The sequence below is a fragment of the Aotus nancymaae genome, unplaced genomic scaffold (assembly GCF_030222135.1).
Source record: "Aotus nancymaae isolate 86718 unplaced genomic scaffold, 86718_ANA_hifiasm-v0.15.2.pri h1tg000092l, whole genome shotgun sequence".
Lineage (NCBI taxonomy): Eukaryota > Metazoa > Chordata > Mammalia > Primates > Aotidae > Aotus > Aotus nancymaae.
Genome location: NW_026988507.1, coordinates 6669794 through 6688588, shown reverse-complemented (window position 1 = coordinate 6688588; position 18795 = coordinate 6669794). Strand labels below are relative to the sequence as shown.

At 35.5% G+C, this 18795-nt stretch overlaps 1 protein-coding gene across 1 annotated transcript in view; it reads right to left on the bottom strand.

Annotated features, from left to right (window-relative positions):
* The window catches only part of ADAMTS20 (ADAM metallopeptidase with thrombospondin type 1 motif 20), a 207427-nt gene that overhangs the window by 38971 nt on the left and 149661 nt on the right, over positions 1-18795 (bottom strand). The window contains exon 29 of the mRNA XM_012459057.3: positions 11843-12010. Within this exon, the coding sequence (XP_012314480.2) occupies positions 11843-12010 (168 nt within the window). The remainder of the gene's footprint in view (positions 1-11842; positions 12011-18795) is intronic.

The window sequence follows — 18795 nt, the reverse complement described above, 5'->3', positions numbered from 1 at the left end:
TGTTGATGTTGTTGCTATTGCTATCTGTTTGTTAGTTTTCCTCCTAATAGTCAAGTCCTTCTTCTGTAAGTCAGCTGGAGTTTGCTGGAGTTCCACTCCAGAACCTGTTTGCTTGGGTATCACCAGCAAAAGCTGCAGAATAGCAAATATTGCTTCCTGCTCCTTCCTCTGGAACTTTCGTCCCAGAGGGGCACCCACCAGATGCCAACTAGAACTCTCCTGTATGAAGTGTCTGTCAACCCCTGCTGGGAGTTATCTACCGGTCAGGAGGTACGGGGGTTAGGGACCCACTTGAAGAGGCAGTCTTTCCTTTAGCAGAGCCCGTGCACTGTGCTGGGAGATCCATCCACTGCTCTCTTCAGAGACTGCAGGCAGGAATGTTTAAGTCTGCTAAAGCTGTGACCACAGCCGCCCCTTCCCCCAGGTGCTTTGTCCCAGGGAGATGGGAGTTTTATCTATAAGCCTCTGACTGGGGCTGCTGCCTTTCTTTCAGAGATGCCCTGCCCAGAGAGGAGGAATCTAGAGAGGCAGCCTGGCTACAGCAGCTTTGCCATGCTGCCATGGGTTCTGCACCCAGTTCAAACTTCCGGTGGCTTTGTTTACACCATGCAGGGAAAACCACCTACTCAAGTCTCAATAATGGTGAATGCCTCTCCCCGCAAGAAGCTTGAACATCCCAGGCCAACTTCAGACTACTGTGCTGTCACTGAGAATTTTAAGCCAGTGGATCTTAGCTTGTTAGGCTCCGTGGAGGTGGGATCTTACTGAGTAAGACCATGCAGCTCCCTGGCTTCAGCCCCTTCCAGGGGAGTGAATGGTTCTGTCTCGCTGGTGTTTCAGGCACCACTGGAGTCCAGAAAACTCCCGCGGCTAGCTCAGTGTCTGTCCAGTCACCCAGTTCTGTACTTGAAACCTAGGGCCCTGGTGGTGTAGGCACCTGAGGGAATCTCCTGGTCTGTGGGTTGCAAAGACTGTGGGAAAAGCATAGTATCTGGGCCAGATAGCACCATCCCTCAAGGCACAGTCCCTCATGGCTTCCCTTGGCTAAGGGAGGGAGTTCCCTGACCCCTTGTGGTTCCTGGATAAGGTGACACCCCACCCTCCTTCTTGCTCTTCATGGGCTGCACCCACTGTCTAACTAGTCCCAGTGAGATGAACTGGATACCTCAGTTGGAAATGCAGAAATCACCTGCCTTCTGTGTTGGTCTCACTGCGAGCTGCAGACCAAAGCTGTTCCTATTCATCCATCTTGGCTAACTTGTTGATTCATGATTATATTTCAATAGATAGGAGTTTGGGAAAGCTGGTTGTGTAAATTGTAAACTTAGGCGACCTTGTCTTAACCTCTCCAAATCTCATTTTTCTTATGCTTACGATTTTGTGTTATTTGTGAAATGTCACAGAACACTTTCCATACATTTATTTGTATCAACAGTTTTATAAAAGGGGTACCATGGCTGAGGATACTAGGACTCAGACAGGTTAAAGTCACTTCCCTGAGGAAGTGTAGTAGTAAGCGATTATCTTAGTCTGTTCAGGCTGCTACGACAAAATACCATAAACTGAAAGTCTCACACAGCAGAAATTTATTTCCCACAGTTCTGGAGGCTGGAGTTTCAAGAGCAAGGTGCTGGCAGAGTCTACATCCATGAGAGTCCACTTTCTGGTTCCTACAGGGTACCCTCTCACTATGTTCTCACATGGCGGAAGGGATGAGCTAGCTTTCTGGGGTGTCCTTTATAAGAGACTAGAAAAGGCCCCACCTCCTAATACCATCACCTTGGGAGATAGAACTTCATCATATAAATTTTGGGGGAACACAATCATTCAGATCATCCCATTCTTTCCCTGCCCCACTCCTCAAATTCAAGTTCTTCTCACGTGAAAAATATATTCATTCAATTTCAATAACACCAAAGTCTTAGCTCATTCTAGCACCAATTCAAAAGTCTGTAAAGTCCAGAGTCTCATCTCAGTATTGTCTCAATCAGATATGCATGAGATTCAACGTGTGACTGATTCATCCTGAGGCAAATACCTCTTCAGCTGTGAACCTGTGAAATCAAGCAAGTATGAGCTTACAAAATACAATGGTGGGACAGGCAAGGCATAGGGTGAACATTCTCATTCCAAAAAAGAAAAGTAGAAAAGAAGAAAAGGCTAATAGGACTTGAGTAAGTAAAAAACCTAGCAAAGCAAACAACATTAAATCTTATGTCTTGAGAATAATCTTTCATGCCACGTTCCACCTTCTGGACACACTGGGGCAGGGATTGGGTCCTCAAGGCTAAGTGGCATTGCCCGATGACTTCGTTGGATTCAGCCCATGCCACTGTTCTCATGGATTGTAGTTTGGTGCCTATGGCTCTTCCAGATTGAAATTGCATACCAGTGGCTATAGTGGTCTGGGGTCATGGCATCACCTTAGTGGGGACAATTCAGCCAGTTTTTGTTGTTGTTGTTGTTGTCACTTTAGAACAAGAATGGACTTTTCTTCACTGTTCAATAACATGTTACAATTTCCATCTGAGATCTCATGGCCTTTACCATCCATATTTCTATCAACATAGCTCCTCCCTTGCAATGGCCCCCTCCCTTGCTCATGTGCTCAAGTCTGTAAACAGCTCTACCCTTTGAAATTTAGGTGGAAGTCGCCACACAACCATGACTCATTTACTTTGTGTGTCAGTAGAGATAATCCCACTTGAACAATGCTAAAGTTTATAACCAGTGCACTTTGGAGGGATGGATGGCCATCACAGCCCATGCTGCACTTGGGACCACTGGAAACACATCTGGTATAGTTGAGGACTGCTGTGCCAGAATGTGGGAAGAAAAGCCCATAATGTGAGGTGGCACCAAGCCATTACAGCCCTGTCCTGTCCCCAGGCCCTTGCACTCTGGGCCTGTGATAGGAGTAGGCATCCCTGAGGAGCTTCAAAATGCAATTGGGAGGTCATTCTTCCATTGTCTTAGATAATATATTATGACATATGTTTAGATACTGGTCTAATCTCCCTATTGTACTGATAAAGAGCTCATAGTTTAGATTGAGATGGCTAATTCAAACTAATCAAACTAATCTCCTTTTCAAATTCAGCCACATCTTTTGTATTCTCTCCTGAACAAACTTCCTCATTTTTTCAAGTATAAATAGGCCAATAATTTTCCAAAATATTAAGTTCTGCTTTCCTTTTGATTAACAACTCCATCTTTGTATGATTTCTCTCTTTTTACATTTTTCTATTAGCAGTCAAGAGAAGCCAAGCTGCACTTTCAACACTTTGCTTAGAAATATCCTCAGCCAAACAGCCAGTTTCATCATGCATAAGTTCTATCTTCCACAAAACACTGGAACATCAGTACAATTCAGTCAGGGCTTTATTTTATTTTATTTTTTGGCCACTTTAGAGGAAGGATGGACTTTCTTCCACTGTCCAATAACAATTTCCATCTGAGACGTCATAGCCTTCACTGTCTATATTTCTAAGAACATTCTGTTTGCAACCACTTAGTTATTCTCAAAGATGAGGCTCTCCTCTTTTCTTTATGGACTTTTACAAGAATAGCCCTTAATGATCAGTTCGTAGCACTGTAGACTTTTTCTAGCATGCATCTCAAAGCTCTTTCAGCTTCTACTCATTACCCAATTCAAAAACCACTTCTATATTTTAGATATTTGTTATAGCAGCACCTCATTATCAGTACCAATTTTTTATCTTAGTCTATTCAGGCTGCTATAACAAAATACCATAAACTCATGGTTTATAAACAACAGAAATTTATTTCTCACAGTTCTGAAGGCTGGGAATTTCAAGATCAAGGTGCTGACAAATTCAGTGTCTGGTGAGAGCCTACCTTCTGGTTTATAGAGAGTGCCTTCTCACTGTGTCCTCACATAGGTGAAGGAATAAGCTAGATCTCTGGAGTGTCTTTTATAAAAGAACTAATCCCAACAATTAGTGCTCTACCCTCATGATTTAATCAGCTCCGAAAGTCCCTACCTCCTAATACCATCACCTCAAGGGTTAGCATTTTTTTTTCCAGTTGTGCAGCTGGAAAATATTCAGACCATAGCAGCAGTGAAGCATAGTTGAAGTTCAGTTCTTTTTTAACTCCAGGCTGAGCTCTTACTGTGTTGCCTCCTGGGGATGAAGAAGTACTTGGCAATCTTTCAACTCTAGGATGTCAGGTGTTCCAAAGCTAAGTAGTAAAACCATATAATAACAGAGCTTCACTACAACCAAAACCTGTGATGCCAATGTTAATAAAATGTAGAGTATGTCTAAAGATATTTATTTCATTTGTGAGTTTCATTGTTTATACTCCTTGTTATTCCAGTAGAAATTGGAGGTCATAATGAGTAATATTATTCAGGGATCCATTAGTATTCCCAACTGTAATATTTATAAGGGGGAAAAAATCAGGTTATTCACCAAGTTCATTATTTCTGCAGGAGTTCCAGAGTAACTAATTTCCTTTTCACAACAGTAAATATATATCTGCACAATACAGTTTTACCCTGAAAGAAAAAAATTTAAAGCCTGCAAAGCTAAGAATTTACTTCACTCAGTAAACTAAAATTCCTCTCACAAACTATAGCAACATTTTTACTGTAAACGCACTTTAAATTTTAGTTTTATCTCTTGTGAGTATAAGCAGCAACCACCGACTTCAAAGAGAATTTCTGTTGTTTTGCTTATGAAGTAAAAGATAAGGCATATCTAAATGTGTAAAATCTTATGCATTTCTGCATAACTTACACTGATCTTCATGTTATGCTTAAGCAGTTGAATTTGCCAACTCATTACATGTTTTCACAAAAAATATACATTTTTTTGTATAGAGAATAATAATTTCATGTGGACTTTGTGTACAGCACAATATTAAATAGACTAAAATGCCTGAATGTAGTTTAACTTAAATGAATCTCTTATGAAAATGTCTAATCTATAAAATAAAGCTCCGGTAAACATTTTTCACAGCTAATTTTGGGAATATAAACTATATTTGGAAAACATCCTGTTTCTAAAACTGAAAAAGAATTACTGGAACAAATTAGTTTACAAAATACAGCTTAGCAAGAAGTTCTATTAGACAAATATAATTTTCTACAATACACCACTCCTGAATATTGGTCCTTTGATCCTAGCATGAGTTTTAAAAAATCCACCTCTTCTCGACAAAGAAAAAGAAAGGACTACTACTTGGAAGAAACAAGTAACTTGTTTTTGAGTTTTTTAGGAATGAAAGAACAAAAAAGTAAATTAGTATGTTTTTCGATTTTAACATAGACGAATTCATTACTTAAATTGAATATTCCTTAGCTTGCCGTCATCAATAACCCCAATTGTCAAATGCAACAGAAACTTTTCAAATCTTTTCTTAATCTCCTGAACACATTTGGCACCATTGATCACTTTCTGTTGAATCATTCTGACTTCTGTGATTGAAACCCCTTTAGTTCTAGGTGGTCTCCTCTTACCTCTTTAATTGCTTCGTCTTAGGATCTTTTACCATTTTCTCTGTATATTCTTTAAAGGTTAGCATATCCCAGGGTTCCATTTATAACTGGTTTCTCTTAAAAAGCTCTTTCTGAGCAATTTCTTCTACACATGAATAATTTCTAAATGTTATCTCCAGCTTTGATCATAATTCTGAGTTCTGCATTTACATTTTCATGTATTTATAAGAACTGTTTCATGTATTTACAAGATTTTTTATATGTTTTCTACTTAGATATGTCAAAGGCACCTAACATTTAACATTTCCATAGCAGAACTCTTTCCCTTTGCCCAAAGCCATTTCCTTCTCTGGTTGAAGATACAATAAAGACACTGTCATCCACTCTTAAGTGGCTTATTACTAGAATGGCTTCCCAAGGTACATTATAACCCCTAAATATGTATCCATTATTTTAACAGCTTTACAGAACTAATATTTATAAGCATGTCAAATTCTGTCTTTTTAAAAAATCCAGGTAATGAATTTAAAGACATTGTGAAGCTATAAATGCAATTATAACACCAACTAATTGATTGGGATGCACTGCTTCATCTATGTTACCTAACTCAATTCAGACAGTTCATAAATATCCTATTTATGAACAAATATAACACTGCATACATCAGTGCTTTAAAGACTTGACAGTGGAAATAGATTAGGTAAATTTTAGCAAATCCACAGGTACCGTAGCCATTGTAACTATTGTAGAGCAGAAATAGGGAAATATTGGATTGTGTATTGCAAAAATAGGTTCATCAAGGCTGATTCATCCTGCTATTTAAAAAATAATTATTTAAAATAAAAATAGTGAAGTCTTCTCTTCTGATGCTTTTTTATAATTTTTTTATTATGGATAAGGTTTTGATTTCTTTATAGTCACTTATTTGCAACTATGGTTTATTTCAAGGGAATCAATAATTCAGTGGTACTACTAGCAGTAGTATAGTATTTTAAGTTAAAAGAGACTTTTAATTTATGAAATCCCTCCTATAACAATAATGAATGAGTGACCATAAAACCTACCCATACTTAAATAACTTCGTTGTGGGTGTGTTCACTATATCGTGAAAGCAGCCATGGCATTTTTTAATCTCCAATGTTAGCAAATATTCTCTTATATTGAACTGGAATTTTTTTAAAAAACTTCTATGCACTGTGCAGAATCTGTCTGCCTTTTAAATGTAGAACAAATATATACCAACTTTCATGTGAGAAAGTATGAAGATGTGAAGACTGGAACTGTGGCAGCCGTTTTATGACGATTACAAGCTGAACAACAGAATCACAGAAATGCCAATCCAGCACCCTAATGTTGCGGAGTTGCTGAATTAAAATTAAAACCAGTAACACTCTGATTTTGTTATGTAAACGATAAAAGTCTTTGTGATTTAAACCACTAATAAAAGCAAGCTTGCTACTCCCAACAGAACACTAGACAACTTCCATAACATAGTTGTTACCATTTAATGGTTCTTCCCTGGGGATCTGGAAAATTGTCAAGGTTTTTCTTATAATCTGAATTCTAGAATAGGCACTACTCCAAATATCTGATGAGACTATATTAGTGCCCAACACTTTGAACATCATCCTTCTTAGGATTTAAGCAACTCCGTCATATATAATATGTGATCAACTATATCCTCAGTTATTTATCCTTTAACCTGTAAAATCTATATATATCTTACATGTATGTAACAAACATTTAAACATTAAAAAGTGCAATGAATTCAGCACAACTTAGAGGTTACATTTCTATTGACTACAATATTATATGTAGTCCAGTGACAGCCTGAAATTGTGAACTTCATGTGTCCTTCTTGGCCAAAAGGGCAATAATTTACTAAGGAGATATAAGGATGAGCTAATGTATAATGATAATAATGGAATAATTATGATAACTAGTATACTGGAGAAAGTGCAAACAGACCTGTGTTGAAATCCCTGCCCCCAGCATTTCCTGCACTATGACCTACACAAGCTTTTTAACCTTTCTATAAGCTGCTGTTTCTTCATCTGTCTAATGAACATAATAATACCCGCATTTGTGGGGAAAAAAGAGTCGCTTACATAGTGTTAGGAAGTGACTGTCCCTTGCTGCTCCCTTCCTCTTCCCATTTTTTCACTTTTCTTATGGAGATGTGATTATTTATGCCTTTGAAATTTGATAAATGCCTTAAATTAGAATGCTAGTCATCTCAGCCTACCCCAAGAAAGGCCATTTTAAATATCAAGAAAGATGATAAAGGAGGAGCATTAACAGATAGCATTGAAATGAAAAACAGAATTTCACTGGCTAGAAAAGATTAGGAAGCAAAGTTTACCCAGCGCTGGAAGCAGGAAGGCATCCTCACCATCCCTAAGCCCCAGTCTACCTTCACCTTAGAAATGTCACTGAATACCCTGATGTTACAAATGAAGGGATCACATCTTCTTAATTAAGAGCTTTAGGGATTTAAAAAATTAATATTTGCTATTTTTAAAATTATAAAAAATACATATATCAGGAATTCTGAAATATAGAAATAAAGATTTATACTTACATATTTTTGAAAGACAATATGGAATTATAGAAGTATAAAATCTCTTAAACATCTAGATTTAGCAATTTCTTTCTTTTTTCTTTTTTCTTTTTTTTTATTTTTTATTTTTTACCAAATGAGGGACTTTGGGTGGGGAACACTGGGCAGCAGATTTGTAGCATTTTGGAATTTATATCACCTTTGGTCTCAGCTCTGATCTTAAAATGCAAGTAAAAAAATGATGGATCTCAAAGAGGAAGCAGCCAAGTGGCTGATTTGACTTGTTTCTACATTGAATATTGTTGTGTGAGATTCTTTAGGTATCTAAATTGTCCAGCAGGTTTATCATGTTTAAGGGGAGGTGAGAATTCAGATTTTTTTTTTTTTTTCTAAACAGAGATTGTGCATTTGGATGGCACTTAAGTAAGTAAATGGGACCTGAGACAATGAAGAATCTAGAACCATGCTAGCTTTAAAAACTTAAATTTACAAGTTAAGCTGCTATTTTCAAATAGATAAAATTAAATGAAAAAAAAAATCCCCTTGTTTCTAGGAAGTGGGGGTGGAGTGGTTTTTTTTTTTTTTTCCTTTTAAACAACTCAGGTATTTAATTTGTATCTAGGATACACATCTGAACATAGAGGACAAACGGCCCCATATGGCAATGTTTGTTCCTGTTTAGCAAGTCATTAAAATGCATTTCTAAATCCTTTAATTTTTTTTAAAAAAAGATACAAATACCAAATGAAGAGTGTTCCTTCAAAACTCATTTGAGTCCCTCTGTGGTCAAAATTTACCAAATGAGTCTTTCCATTTGAATGAAGCATCATGTAAAATTGTAATAAAATGAAATTATTTTAAGAGTGAGTGATTATATTAAAGCAATGTTACAATTTATATATTCAGAATAAAGCAGCAACCAGTGATTATCTTGTAACTACCTCTGAAATTACACTTCTGTTTAATACATTGTTATATGTAATGCAGTGACAGCCTGCAATTGTTAACTTCGTGTGGGTGCTTTTTATAGAATAAATCAAAAGGCAATGACTTCACAAGTGGTCATTTGTTTCTGGCTGAGATTTGGGGACTGTGTGGGTGAATGCAACTAATTTCTATGACAAGGAAAATCAATTCAAAGAAAGCAAATTCTGTACAAAAGCATCTATTTTTTGTAGTCCTAAATATATATCTGTATCTTCAAAATCCCTGAAATATGTTCCTTTAGCAGATCTCACATAATTTCATATTTGGTGGTAAGCCAAGGCCAATTTGTTTGCATGGATGATGGATTCACTATTGTGGAGCTTGAGGTTCAGAGTCAGAAAGCGACTCTATTAATATCAACCATAGCAGCTGAAGCAGCTGCAAAGCAGCAGAAGAATCTTTGAGATCAACAGGAATGTTGGTGGCCAAGACAAAAAAAGTCTCTCTCATTTCCACTCCCATTCCCCTGTGGCTCCGGCCTGATGTAGGAACTGGGAGTTAACTGCTGCACACTGGGCAGATCTGTGGCTGTTCATGTTCAGTGCCTTTACGATGTTTCACACTTAAGGGAAAGCTACTTTGCCATTATCCTGCCACATCTCTATCCAGATAAAGTAAGGCAAACCTCCACTTTAAGCAAAACCACAATATGAGAAACATAATAAATCAAGAGATGGTGAGTCGTTTTGCAATTAGATCACAGTAGTCAGAGTAAGAAGTGTTTAGCTTAGATACAAAGCTAGGTGCTTAGGAAATAAAATATCCATTGTCTCTAAGAGAAAAAGAGTAATGTCTGAGATAATTCTGAACGAGTAAGCATGAGTTAGGTTTTTGTCTTACTCCCTAAAGATAATGCTTGGTCATAGATGATATTAAGTGACACAAGCATATCTGAGTTCTTCTGAACTCACACTATATGAATGTAAATAATGGCCAAAATAGGCTGGGCGAGGTGGCTCAGCCTGTAATCCCAGCACTTTGGGAGGCCGAGGTGGGCGAATCATGAGGAGAGATCGAGACTATCCTGGCCAACATGGTGAAATACCATCTCTACTAAAAATACAAAAATTAGCTGGGCGTGGTGGTGCATGCCTGTAGTCCCAGCTACTTGGGAGGCTGAGGCAGCAGAATCGCTTGAACCTGGAAAACGGAGGAGGTTGCAGTGAGCCGAGATCGCGCCACTGCACTCCAGCCTGACAACAAAACGAGACTCCGTCTGATAAAAAAAAAAAAAAAAAAAGGCCAAAATATATGTAGAGAGGCCATTATAGACTCAGGAACAGATGATGATAAACTATCAAACTAGATAGGGGTGGGTGCAGTGGAGATTCAAGAGCTACTTTGATAAAGGAAATGAGAGAACCTGTTGAGAGGCAAGTGAAAAGGAGATAGGATCGATCCAGTATTTCTTTTTTGAACAACTTAGTAGGTAGGGAGTAGTGACATTTACTAAATAAAACAAGTTAATGGAGAAATCTTTTAAATCATGGCCTCTACTAAAGCATGAAAAAGAATTTATTTACTTGATGAACATCCAATGTAGAAGCAAATGCCCAACAATACATCTTTTTGGTGTGTGGAATTAAAAACAGAGATGCATTAACTTCTGGGTTTCAATTAAACATTGACCACAGTCCCAACATATTAACACTGGCAGAGGCTGCCCCTTTTACAAAGAAATTTGAGATTTTTACTCAATTTGGGAGGCTTTTAGTCAATATCAATGAGGCATTGACATAATTCCACTTTAAAGCTGAATGCACTGCATTGAGGTGCTGAGCGCAAAGACTAAATGAGGATGACGTTGGACCCCAGGGGAAATTCCATCTCCTTCTAGCTGCCCAATAGACATAGACATAACTCAAATATCTGACAGAGATAAGGAAGTTCTATGATCAGAAGATAGGTTTCTTTTTCCCTTTGCAGTACTAGATAATCTCTCTGAGGTACCGCTGAGAGCAGCCAGATAGCCCCATTGAAATCAGTCCTCAGAAAATTTTTCCAGTTATCACTTCTGACTTCATTTATGGCTTTTTTCTTGTCAATATTTCCCAAGCTGGTGGGGTTTGACAGTCATTTTCAAATGCATGCCTACCCCAACTTAATTTTTGATCTCTTTTCTCTGAGTATGCCAAGTGGTATCAATTACCCTTCTTTTTGCATTGTCAGCCTGGATCTCATTTATTTATCAGCTTGATTTTTGCTGAGTCTTTTCATTCTAGCGTAGCCTAGGTTGTCTAGCTCTGACAACTCCCTAACTCTCAATCTCTGATTACAGTCTTGTCTGGAATTTACCAGTCCCCTGTCCAGGATTCAACCTTACCTAAAATCCAAGATTTTGGGGTAGAAACAAGGCAGTTACTAAATGCATCATCATATATATTTTACTGTTAGACTACCAAGAATAGTATTATGATTATCGGTAGCCCTGCTAGTATTCAGTAACAAAATTTCTTGTCAAGTTTATAGCCACAAAAGTCAAATGACTAGGCTGGGCACAGTGGCTCACGCTTATACTCCCAGCACTTTGGGATGACAAGATGGGAGGGAGGATTGCTTGAGCCCAGGAGTTTAAGAACAGCCTGACCAACATAGCAAAACCTTGTCTCAATTTTAAAAAATCAAATGACTAATTTATTATTTAACTATGAACTTAGCAAATGTGTTACCACTGTTTAGTATTAATATTAACTTAGAGCATAGTGCAAAAAAGTATATAACAATACATTTTAGAGAAGTAAAACATTCAAGGTTATGGAAAATATGAATGAATCGAGATTTTGTTTTTAAATACAAAAAATGTATGTATAATTATAAAATACACCACATACCTCATTCCAGCTATTGGCTTTCCATGAAGGGCATCTGCCAGATCTACAGGCTTTGTGAGTTGGCGGTTTCTGTATATGACTGCAATTTGTGTCTTCTAGTTTCCTTTGGAATTGATCAACACAAAACACTTCACGGTACTTATTACCTTTACCACAAGAAGCTGAGCACTAGAAGAAAAAATACAAATGCACTTGATTCATTTTCTTCTTGATTAATTTAAACTTATATTAAAGAAGTACAAAATGTAACAATCCACACATAATTGCTTTGATATTTTTATTAAGATATACTCTGGTATTTCTAGTTAGAGAAAAGCTAAAATTTACCAATCTGCTCTGGACCATCAATTAATATCATAAGGTAATATGATCACATTTTTGCAATTTATTCTACAAGAATGTAGTGATTGTCTACAATAGACCAAGAACTCTTCTGGCACACCAATGCTTTAAATCTTTTAAGGTTAGACTATCCTCAGCTAACTCCTTTTATTATGCATAGCCCAATAAAACTTGCATTCAATTTTGTAGAGTCAATACTCATTCTATTTTTATCTCCATATGCTTTGCTTTACTGTAAAGTATGTTTTCTATGTTAAAAATTTTCATAATCTCTCAGTGCAGAAAACTGTGATTGAGAAAGCAGAAAGTTTATTTTTTTAAACAGCATTTCAGTTCAGGTTTGTTTTTTGCATCAATCTAGAAGATGTCTTACTCTACCATTGGCCCTCCAATATATTTAGTAAACAAAAAATAACTGAAGTCTTTTTTAAAATATAGATAAAATAATGATTTGACTTCATTTGCCAGCCAGTTTTCATTTTATGAGTTAGGACAGTGCAACATGAAAGAAAGCACCCTGGCTCTGGCATTGAGTACTACTTCTGCCACTTATAGCTGGGTGACTTTAGGCACATTTCATAACCTGTCCACGGCTTGATCTTTTTTTTCATTTATAAAACATGAATGGTAACATCATTCTTACAAACTTGTTATGAAGATTAACATGAGATAAAGAATATGAAATATCTAACTCCGTCCTATTACACTTGGTAGACCCTCAGTAAACATTAACTTCCTCTTCTACCATTTTCCTTCATATCATATAGTGTCAGAGAGGATGCTGACAATTTCAGCATAATATATGTACCAGAGGAAAGCTAACCAAAGAAGCCATGGAGTCCAGACAACCTTTCTCATTCCTCTGAGACAGTTGTTGGCATATGGTTTCATTTTTAAACATATGCTAAGTTCTGAGAACATCAGATATTATACATTTTTTGCATATTCTGAATTCACAGAATATTAGACTATTCAGACTATTTGATACTCAAGTACTTTAAACTTTTAAAAAATGAACAGTCTGGAGATAATTTTCTTTTCTATATTACCAGCAATATGTTGCAATAATTCATTGATTATTAAGAACTATTATCATATCCTTAATGTTCTCTACCTCTCCTCCACCTCATTAATACTTAGCCATTCCATGCCACTTAACAATTGGTTCCGTGAAATTCTCTAATGAATCTTCATATGTTGTATTGAGGTACATTCTTTCCTCCCACTGATCTAGACCTACCTATATGCTTTACTGTTCCTGGTCATGTATCTTGGGCACTTTCCCTGACTTTTTCTTTTCTTTGTTGTTTGTTTTTCAGAGTATTATGTTCTAAAAAAAAACCACAAAGTATTATTGTGTATCATGCATATACCAGGGGGTGTGCTAACTACTTTGAGTATGTACATGTTCACACATGGAAGAATGATTTTCCCCAAAATATAACTTTTAAATTGGGACCTTTTGAACAAAGGAAGCACTTATTACTCCCTTTACAAGACACTTTATTAAAAAGTAATAATTATTGTGAATAGTCATGTGAAGATTCATTAAACACCATCTCTTGCTTTTGCCCTTGATATATCTTCAAAGTGCTTATAATCTAAATGATACACATCATCTATGAAGTGAATTATACCAGCCTAGGTCTTAATATTGCACTCAGTGAAGTGCAATATTCAGAAAACAAAAAACACTACAAGATACTAAATACCATTAAAAGGATATAATAAAAAGTATGATGGAATTTAAAAATTCATGAAAAGTAGTATTTCTTTCTAGGATATTTGTAAGCGCCTGAAGAGAAGGTAATATTTAAATTCATTCTTGGAGAGGTAGGTTTGTTGATGAACAAAGATGAATGGTCTTATGTGTATGTTTGATATGACTTATCTAGACATTGTCCAGGTGTGTCTGTTTTGTAAAATTCCCAGAGTTCTTTTTAACAGTGTCAAGAATCCAAGAATCAGCCAGTAAATGTACTGTAAATTGTGATATTTCTAAGAATGGCCAATTCACCTACAAAGCTATGTAACATAAGAGGAGACAGATTAAATTCCAAATGCTAATTAAGAATTCAGCAATATATCTCCTCTATAAGCATTGTCTATGAATGGAACGTAAACTCACATATGTAGTACACTGCCAAAGTTCAGAATTATTTTTCATAAAACTGAATAGTCTTCTACTCTATAACTTTAAGTCATCTTTGCTTCTCTCTCTTCTTTATTATTTTAATCTATCAAACTAATATAATCTATTATTAGTCTAATCTAGATTGTTACTCAACATAATTTAAGTATAAATCTATTTTAATCAACACTTTCTATTTTATAATTTATAAGCTTATTTTTACCCTTTTTTTTTTTTTTTTTGCTCAAGAACTGATAATGGCTCTCTTAGTGTCTTAATAGCAAACCAAATCTTGATCCACCAAATTTTAGTCAACATGCCTTTCCAACTTTATATTTTTCTACTTTTCACCATGCGAACCTTTATTCTCTTTAGGCATAATTGCTTTCTCTTTAATGTGACACATTCACTCAACAACAGGGCCTAACTCATTATTTCTTTTACCTAGACTAATCACTTCCTCTAATAATTATCCTTAAAGCCCTAATTCAATCCCATGTCTAGGGTAAATACACATCAATCTTTCACTTCCCTGAACACTTCTGAGTCCTACCCTGTTTTTAGCACTTCATTATTTTATACGTTTTCAACTTTTGTCACATGCTTCATCTACCTAGCTTCCTGGAGGTCAGTCCTTTTAGATCACCCATATCATCTAGAAAGTGGCATGTGTAATAATGATCAGCTGATGGATGTCGATTAATGGCATAAGCAATTTTTAATTTGCTTTTATTAAACTCTAAAATAATTGACTTAAAATTTTTAAATTCCATGAAATATATTTATTGGTTAAAAAACCAAAAGTCCTCTAGAAATGATAGAAAAAAATACAAAATCAAAGAATTATAAAATAAACTTTAGATATACTTTGAAAGTAAAGCTCTCTTTCTCCAAGATCTGAAGAGGATAAGTACAGATTCTATCCTCAAAATAAGTACAGTATTTTATCATATCTGATAAATTCCATCTGGGAATTTCTCTAAAGTAAAATAGGACATGTTAAGCAAAGAATTATGCTTTAGTTGGAATGAGGCATCCATAGAGTAAACAACTAGTGAACTGATACCTTCCTTTCAAACGATAATACATTCTGAGTTGTAAGGATTCCACAAAATAGCCCATTTGGTAGGAATATTCAAACATGCAGTTTTTTCTTCTGGTATCCCAGCAATCTTTTGTTTTTTTCCTCTGTTTTATATTCCTGACACCATCATAGTCTTTTGAGGTTTTATTTAATGCTGTATAACTCATTTCTAGCATTCTCATCGAAAGATTTTTTCTCAAAAATCACCCCTACTTCTCTTAATTGGCATAGTCTTAACTGTTGCTGAGATTTTTTTCCATGACTACTATGGAATAGTAGATACAGCACGCAACCCACTCCAGAATTAGAGATACTAAATAAACATACAAGTGCCCCAAGCTGATAATTCTTACAAATTAGGTGAAGACGAATGTCTAAAACAAAACACGGCATTTGAAACAAATGCAAAATTTGCAATCCCTGAAAATATAGTAGACTCTTTAGAGTTGATCTAGTTAGCTGGTACTTTCCCTTCCAGGATGGAGCGCTGAAATAAATTAGTCCCCTCTAACATGGTAACTTTGGAAAAAGTATACTTTTATTTTTACAGAAAAGTTGCACATAATTATAGAATAAGATTACTTCTCATATTTGAGGTGTGGATTTTTTTTGTTTATATATAAAGATACTGCAGAAGAATGAATGTATTGACTTAATTAGTGGGAGTCTTGTTGATTAATTCTGGAAACTTAAATTGTTAAAAAAATAAAATAAGGTAATAAAATTCAGTTAGCTTCACTTCTAGGAAATGGAAGATTTTTTTTTAGGCATCCCTAAACTATTATATTGATTCTGACAGTAGTGAGAAACATACAGCTACTGGTTAGAATTAATATGTACCCCAACTAGTAGTTATATATCCCTAAAAAGTAACTATTACACTAGTCATGCATAAACCATGCCCTTTATAGACTTTACAAGCTAGGTAACCATAGGTAAGCTCTTAAACCTCACTGGACCTTCATTTTTCATATATATATATTGATAAAAATAATAACTATTTCATATACATGTCTAAGTAAAAGTATGATGAAAGGGTTTTTTTTTAAAAGACAGATAAATAGCCAAACTAAGAAAACTCTAAAGACATGTGTAATGCTATAGCAAAATGAGAAAAAAAATTAAAATCAATTAACAACTAAAAGAATACTGCAGAAAATCACATTGATTAGATTCAGGACAAGATTAAAAATGTCTCCCATAATGCAAACGGAATAGGAAGATGAGACAGAGAAGAGTAAATGGAGAGTCGATGTATGAATGTTGTTTCCTGGAAAATACTCTGTTCATGTCCAGCTCAAGTCATCGTATCATTGCACATGCCATCATATCATTTCCTCCCACCCCAACACCTTCACCTACTTCATCCCTATGTATTTTTCAGTACTGAGTTTAAATCTCATTTCCTTCTCAAAACTCCCTTTTCTGATGGAGGATGTCTGATGTTGAATTTAGACCAGATTAGGTAGGATTCTTACAGACTTTTTTTTAGCACCCTTTCTCCTTTGCTATACTCAGTACACCTGTAATTATCTGTTCTATGTTTGTTTTCCCTTCCAGACTATAACATCTGCTGAGAATAGACATACTGTAGGGAATCAGACACACTCACAAAATAGAAAGCATCCAGAATCACTCATTTTTAATTTAATGTGTCATGAATAATTATACCTTTCTTTTAAAAGGAGGAAATAATACCAATGCACCATGAACCATAGGATCTTGACCAATGTTTTACTGAAATGGTAGATATTCCACTGGCATCAAGTGAACTGATTTTAGATGGTACATTTCCAATGTAATAGTTATGTTACATAGTAATGATCATCCTCAATTTTAGCTATAAACATCCCTTAGTTGGGTATTTGAAATATAGACTCGAAGTCTGGTGTTTAAAAAAATCAAGTGAAATTAAAATTAAGAGTAAGTATTACTTATCCATTGGATCTACTTTAATTAAGCTTGGCTAGAAAAATAGCAAATATTCATTTCTATGTTACTACTACATAATGTCATCTAAGGATGAAGGTATATACATTTGTTTTTATATTAATCATCTAAACTTTAGATAAACTTCCCTAAGAGTAAGTATCAAAACTCATATTTAATATACTAAAAATTAGTATTAGAAACACAATATTAGAAAAAGGCTTTGACATCAACTGTAAGTTTTGTGGTAAATATTTTTAGTGACTATTAAAATAAAGTTGATTATTGAGAGGGATTTTAGAGAAAACCTAGTTTACCTTCGTATATTTTTCTTCATATAAATTATTGTGCTATAATTTAAAATTTTCTAAATTAATCTGTACATAACCTAAATTATTGCCAGTTCAACAAAGTTTCAATGAGCAAATTTGGCAATGACTCTATTGCTTAAGCAGAAAATGTTTAGTTATTCCAGGTCAATTAGTAAGAACTAGATGTATCTTACAACCGTCAAACTACTGCTCCTTCAACATGCCTCCACATTTGCTGATAAGAAAAATATTTAAAATTAAATAGAGGCCAGGTGAGGTGGTTCATGCCTGTAATCCCAGCAGTTTGGGAGGCTGATGCCAGAGGCTCGCTTGAACCCAGGAGTTTGAGACCAGCCTGGTAACAAAATAAGACCTTATCTCTACAAAAAAAAAAAATAATAATAATCCAGGCATGGTGATGGTGATGCACATCTGTGGTCCCAGCTACTTGGGAGGCTTAGGTGTGATGATCACTGGAGCCCAGGAGGTGGAGGTTGCAGTGAGCCATGATCATCCCACTGTACTAAAGCCTGGGCAACAGAGCAAGACCTTTTCAATAAGAATAATAATAATGAAACAATAAATAAATTAATTAAATATTTCAGAATTTGATAATATAATTGTAAACATTTCATATGCTTTTTCAAAAACCATTTTGGGGATGGTTAAAAATTATGGCATTTTTCAGCAGCCATAAATAATCTAACTAAACAAAAACTTCATAATTTTTCCCCCAACCATTTTATTTTAGTCCTCTATTGTTGTTATTAAACAAAAAAATAACAATAAGAAAATACAAAATTGAGTAAAAGTAAATGAGGTGATATTATTCAATTTCACTTCAGCTTTTGAAATTTTCTGATTATGTTTTCAAAACACAATCCTTAAGAAGTCATCAAATTATCTTTTTTTTTTTCTTGGGGACAATATAGTTTTTTTTTTTTTTCAAATTATACTTCAGGTTCTGGAGTACAAGTAGAGAATGTGCAGGTTTGTTACATAGGTATACACGTGCCATGGCAGTTGGCTGCACTCATCAACCCGTTATCTACATTAGGTATTTCTCCTAATGCTATTCCTCCCCTAGCCTACCACCCCACAACAGGTCCCTGGTGTGTGATGTTCCGCTTCTTGTGTCCATATGTTCTCATTGTTC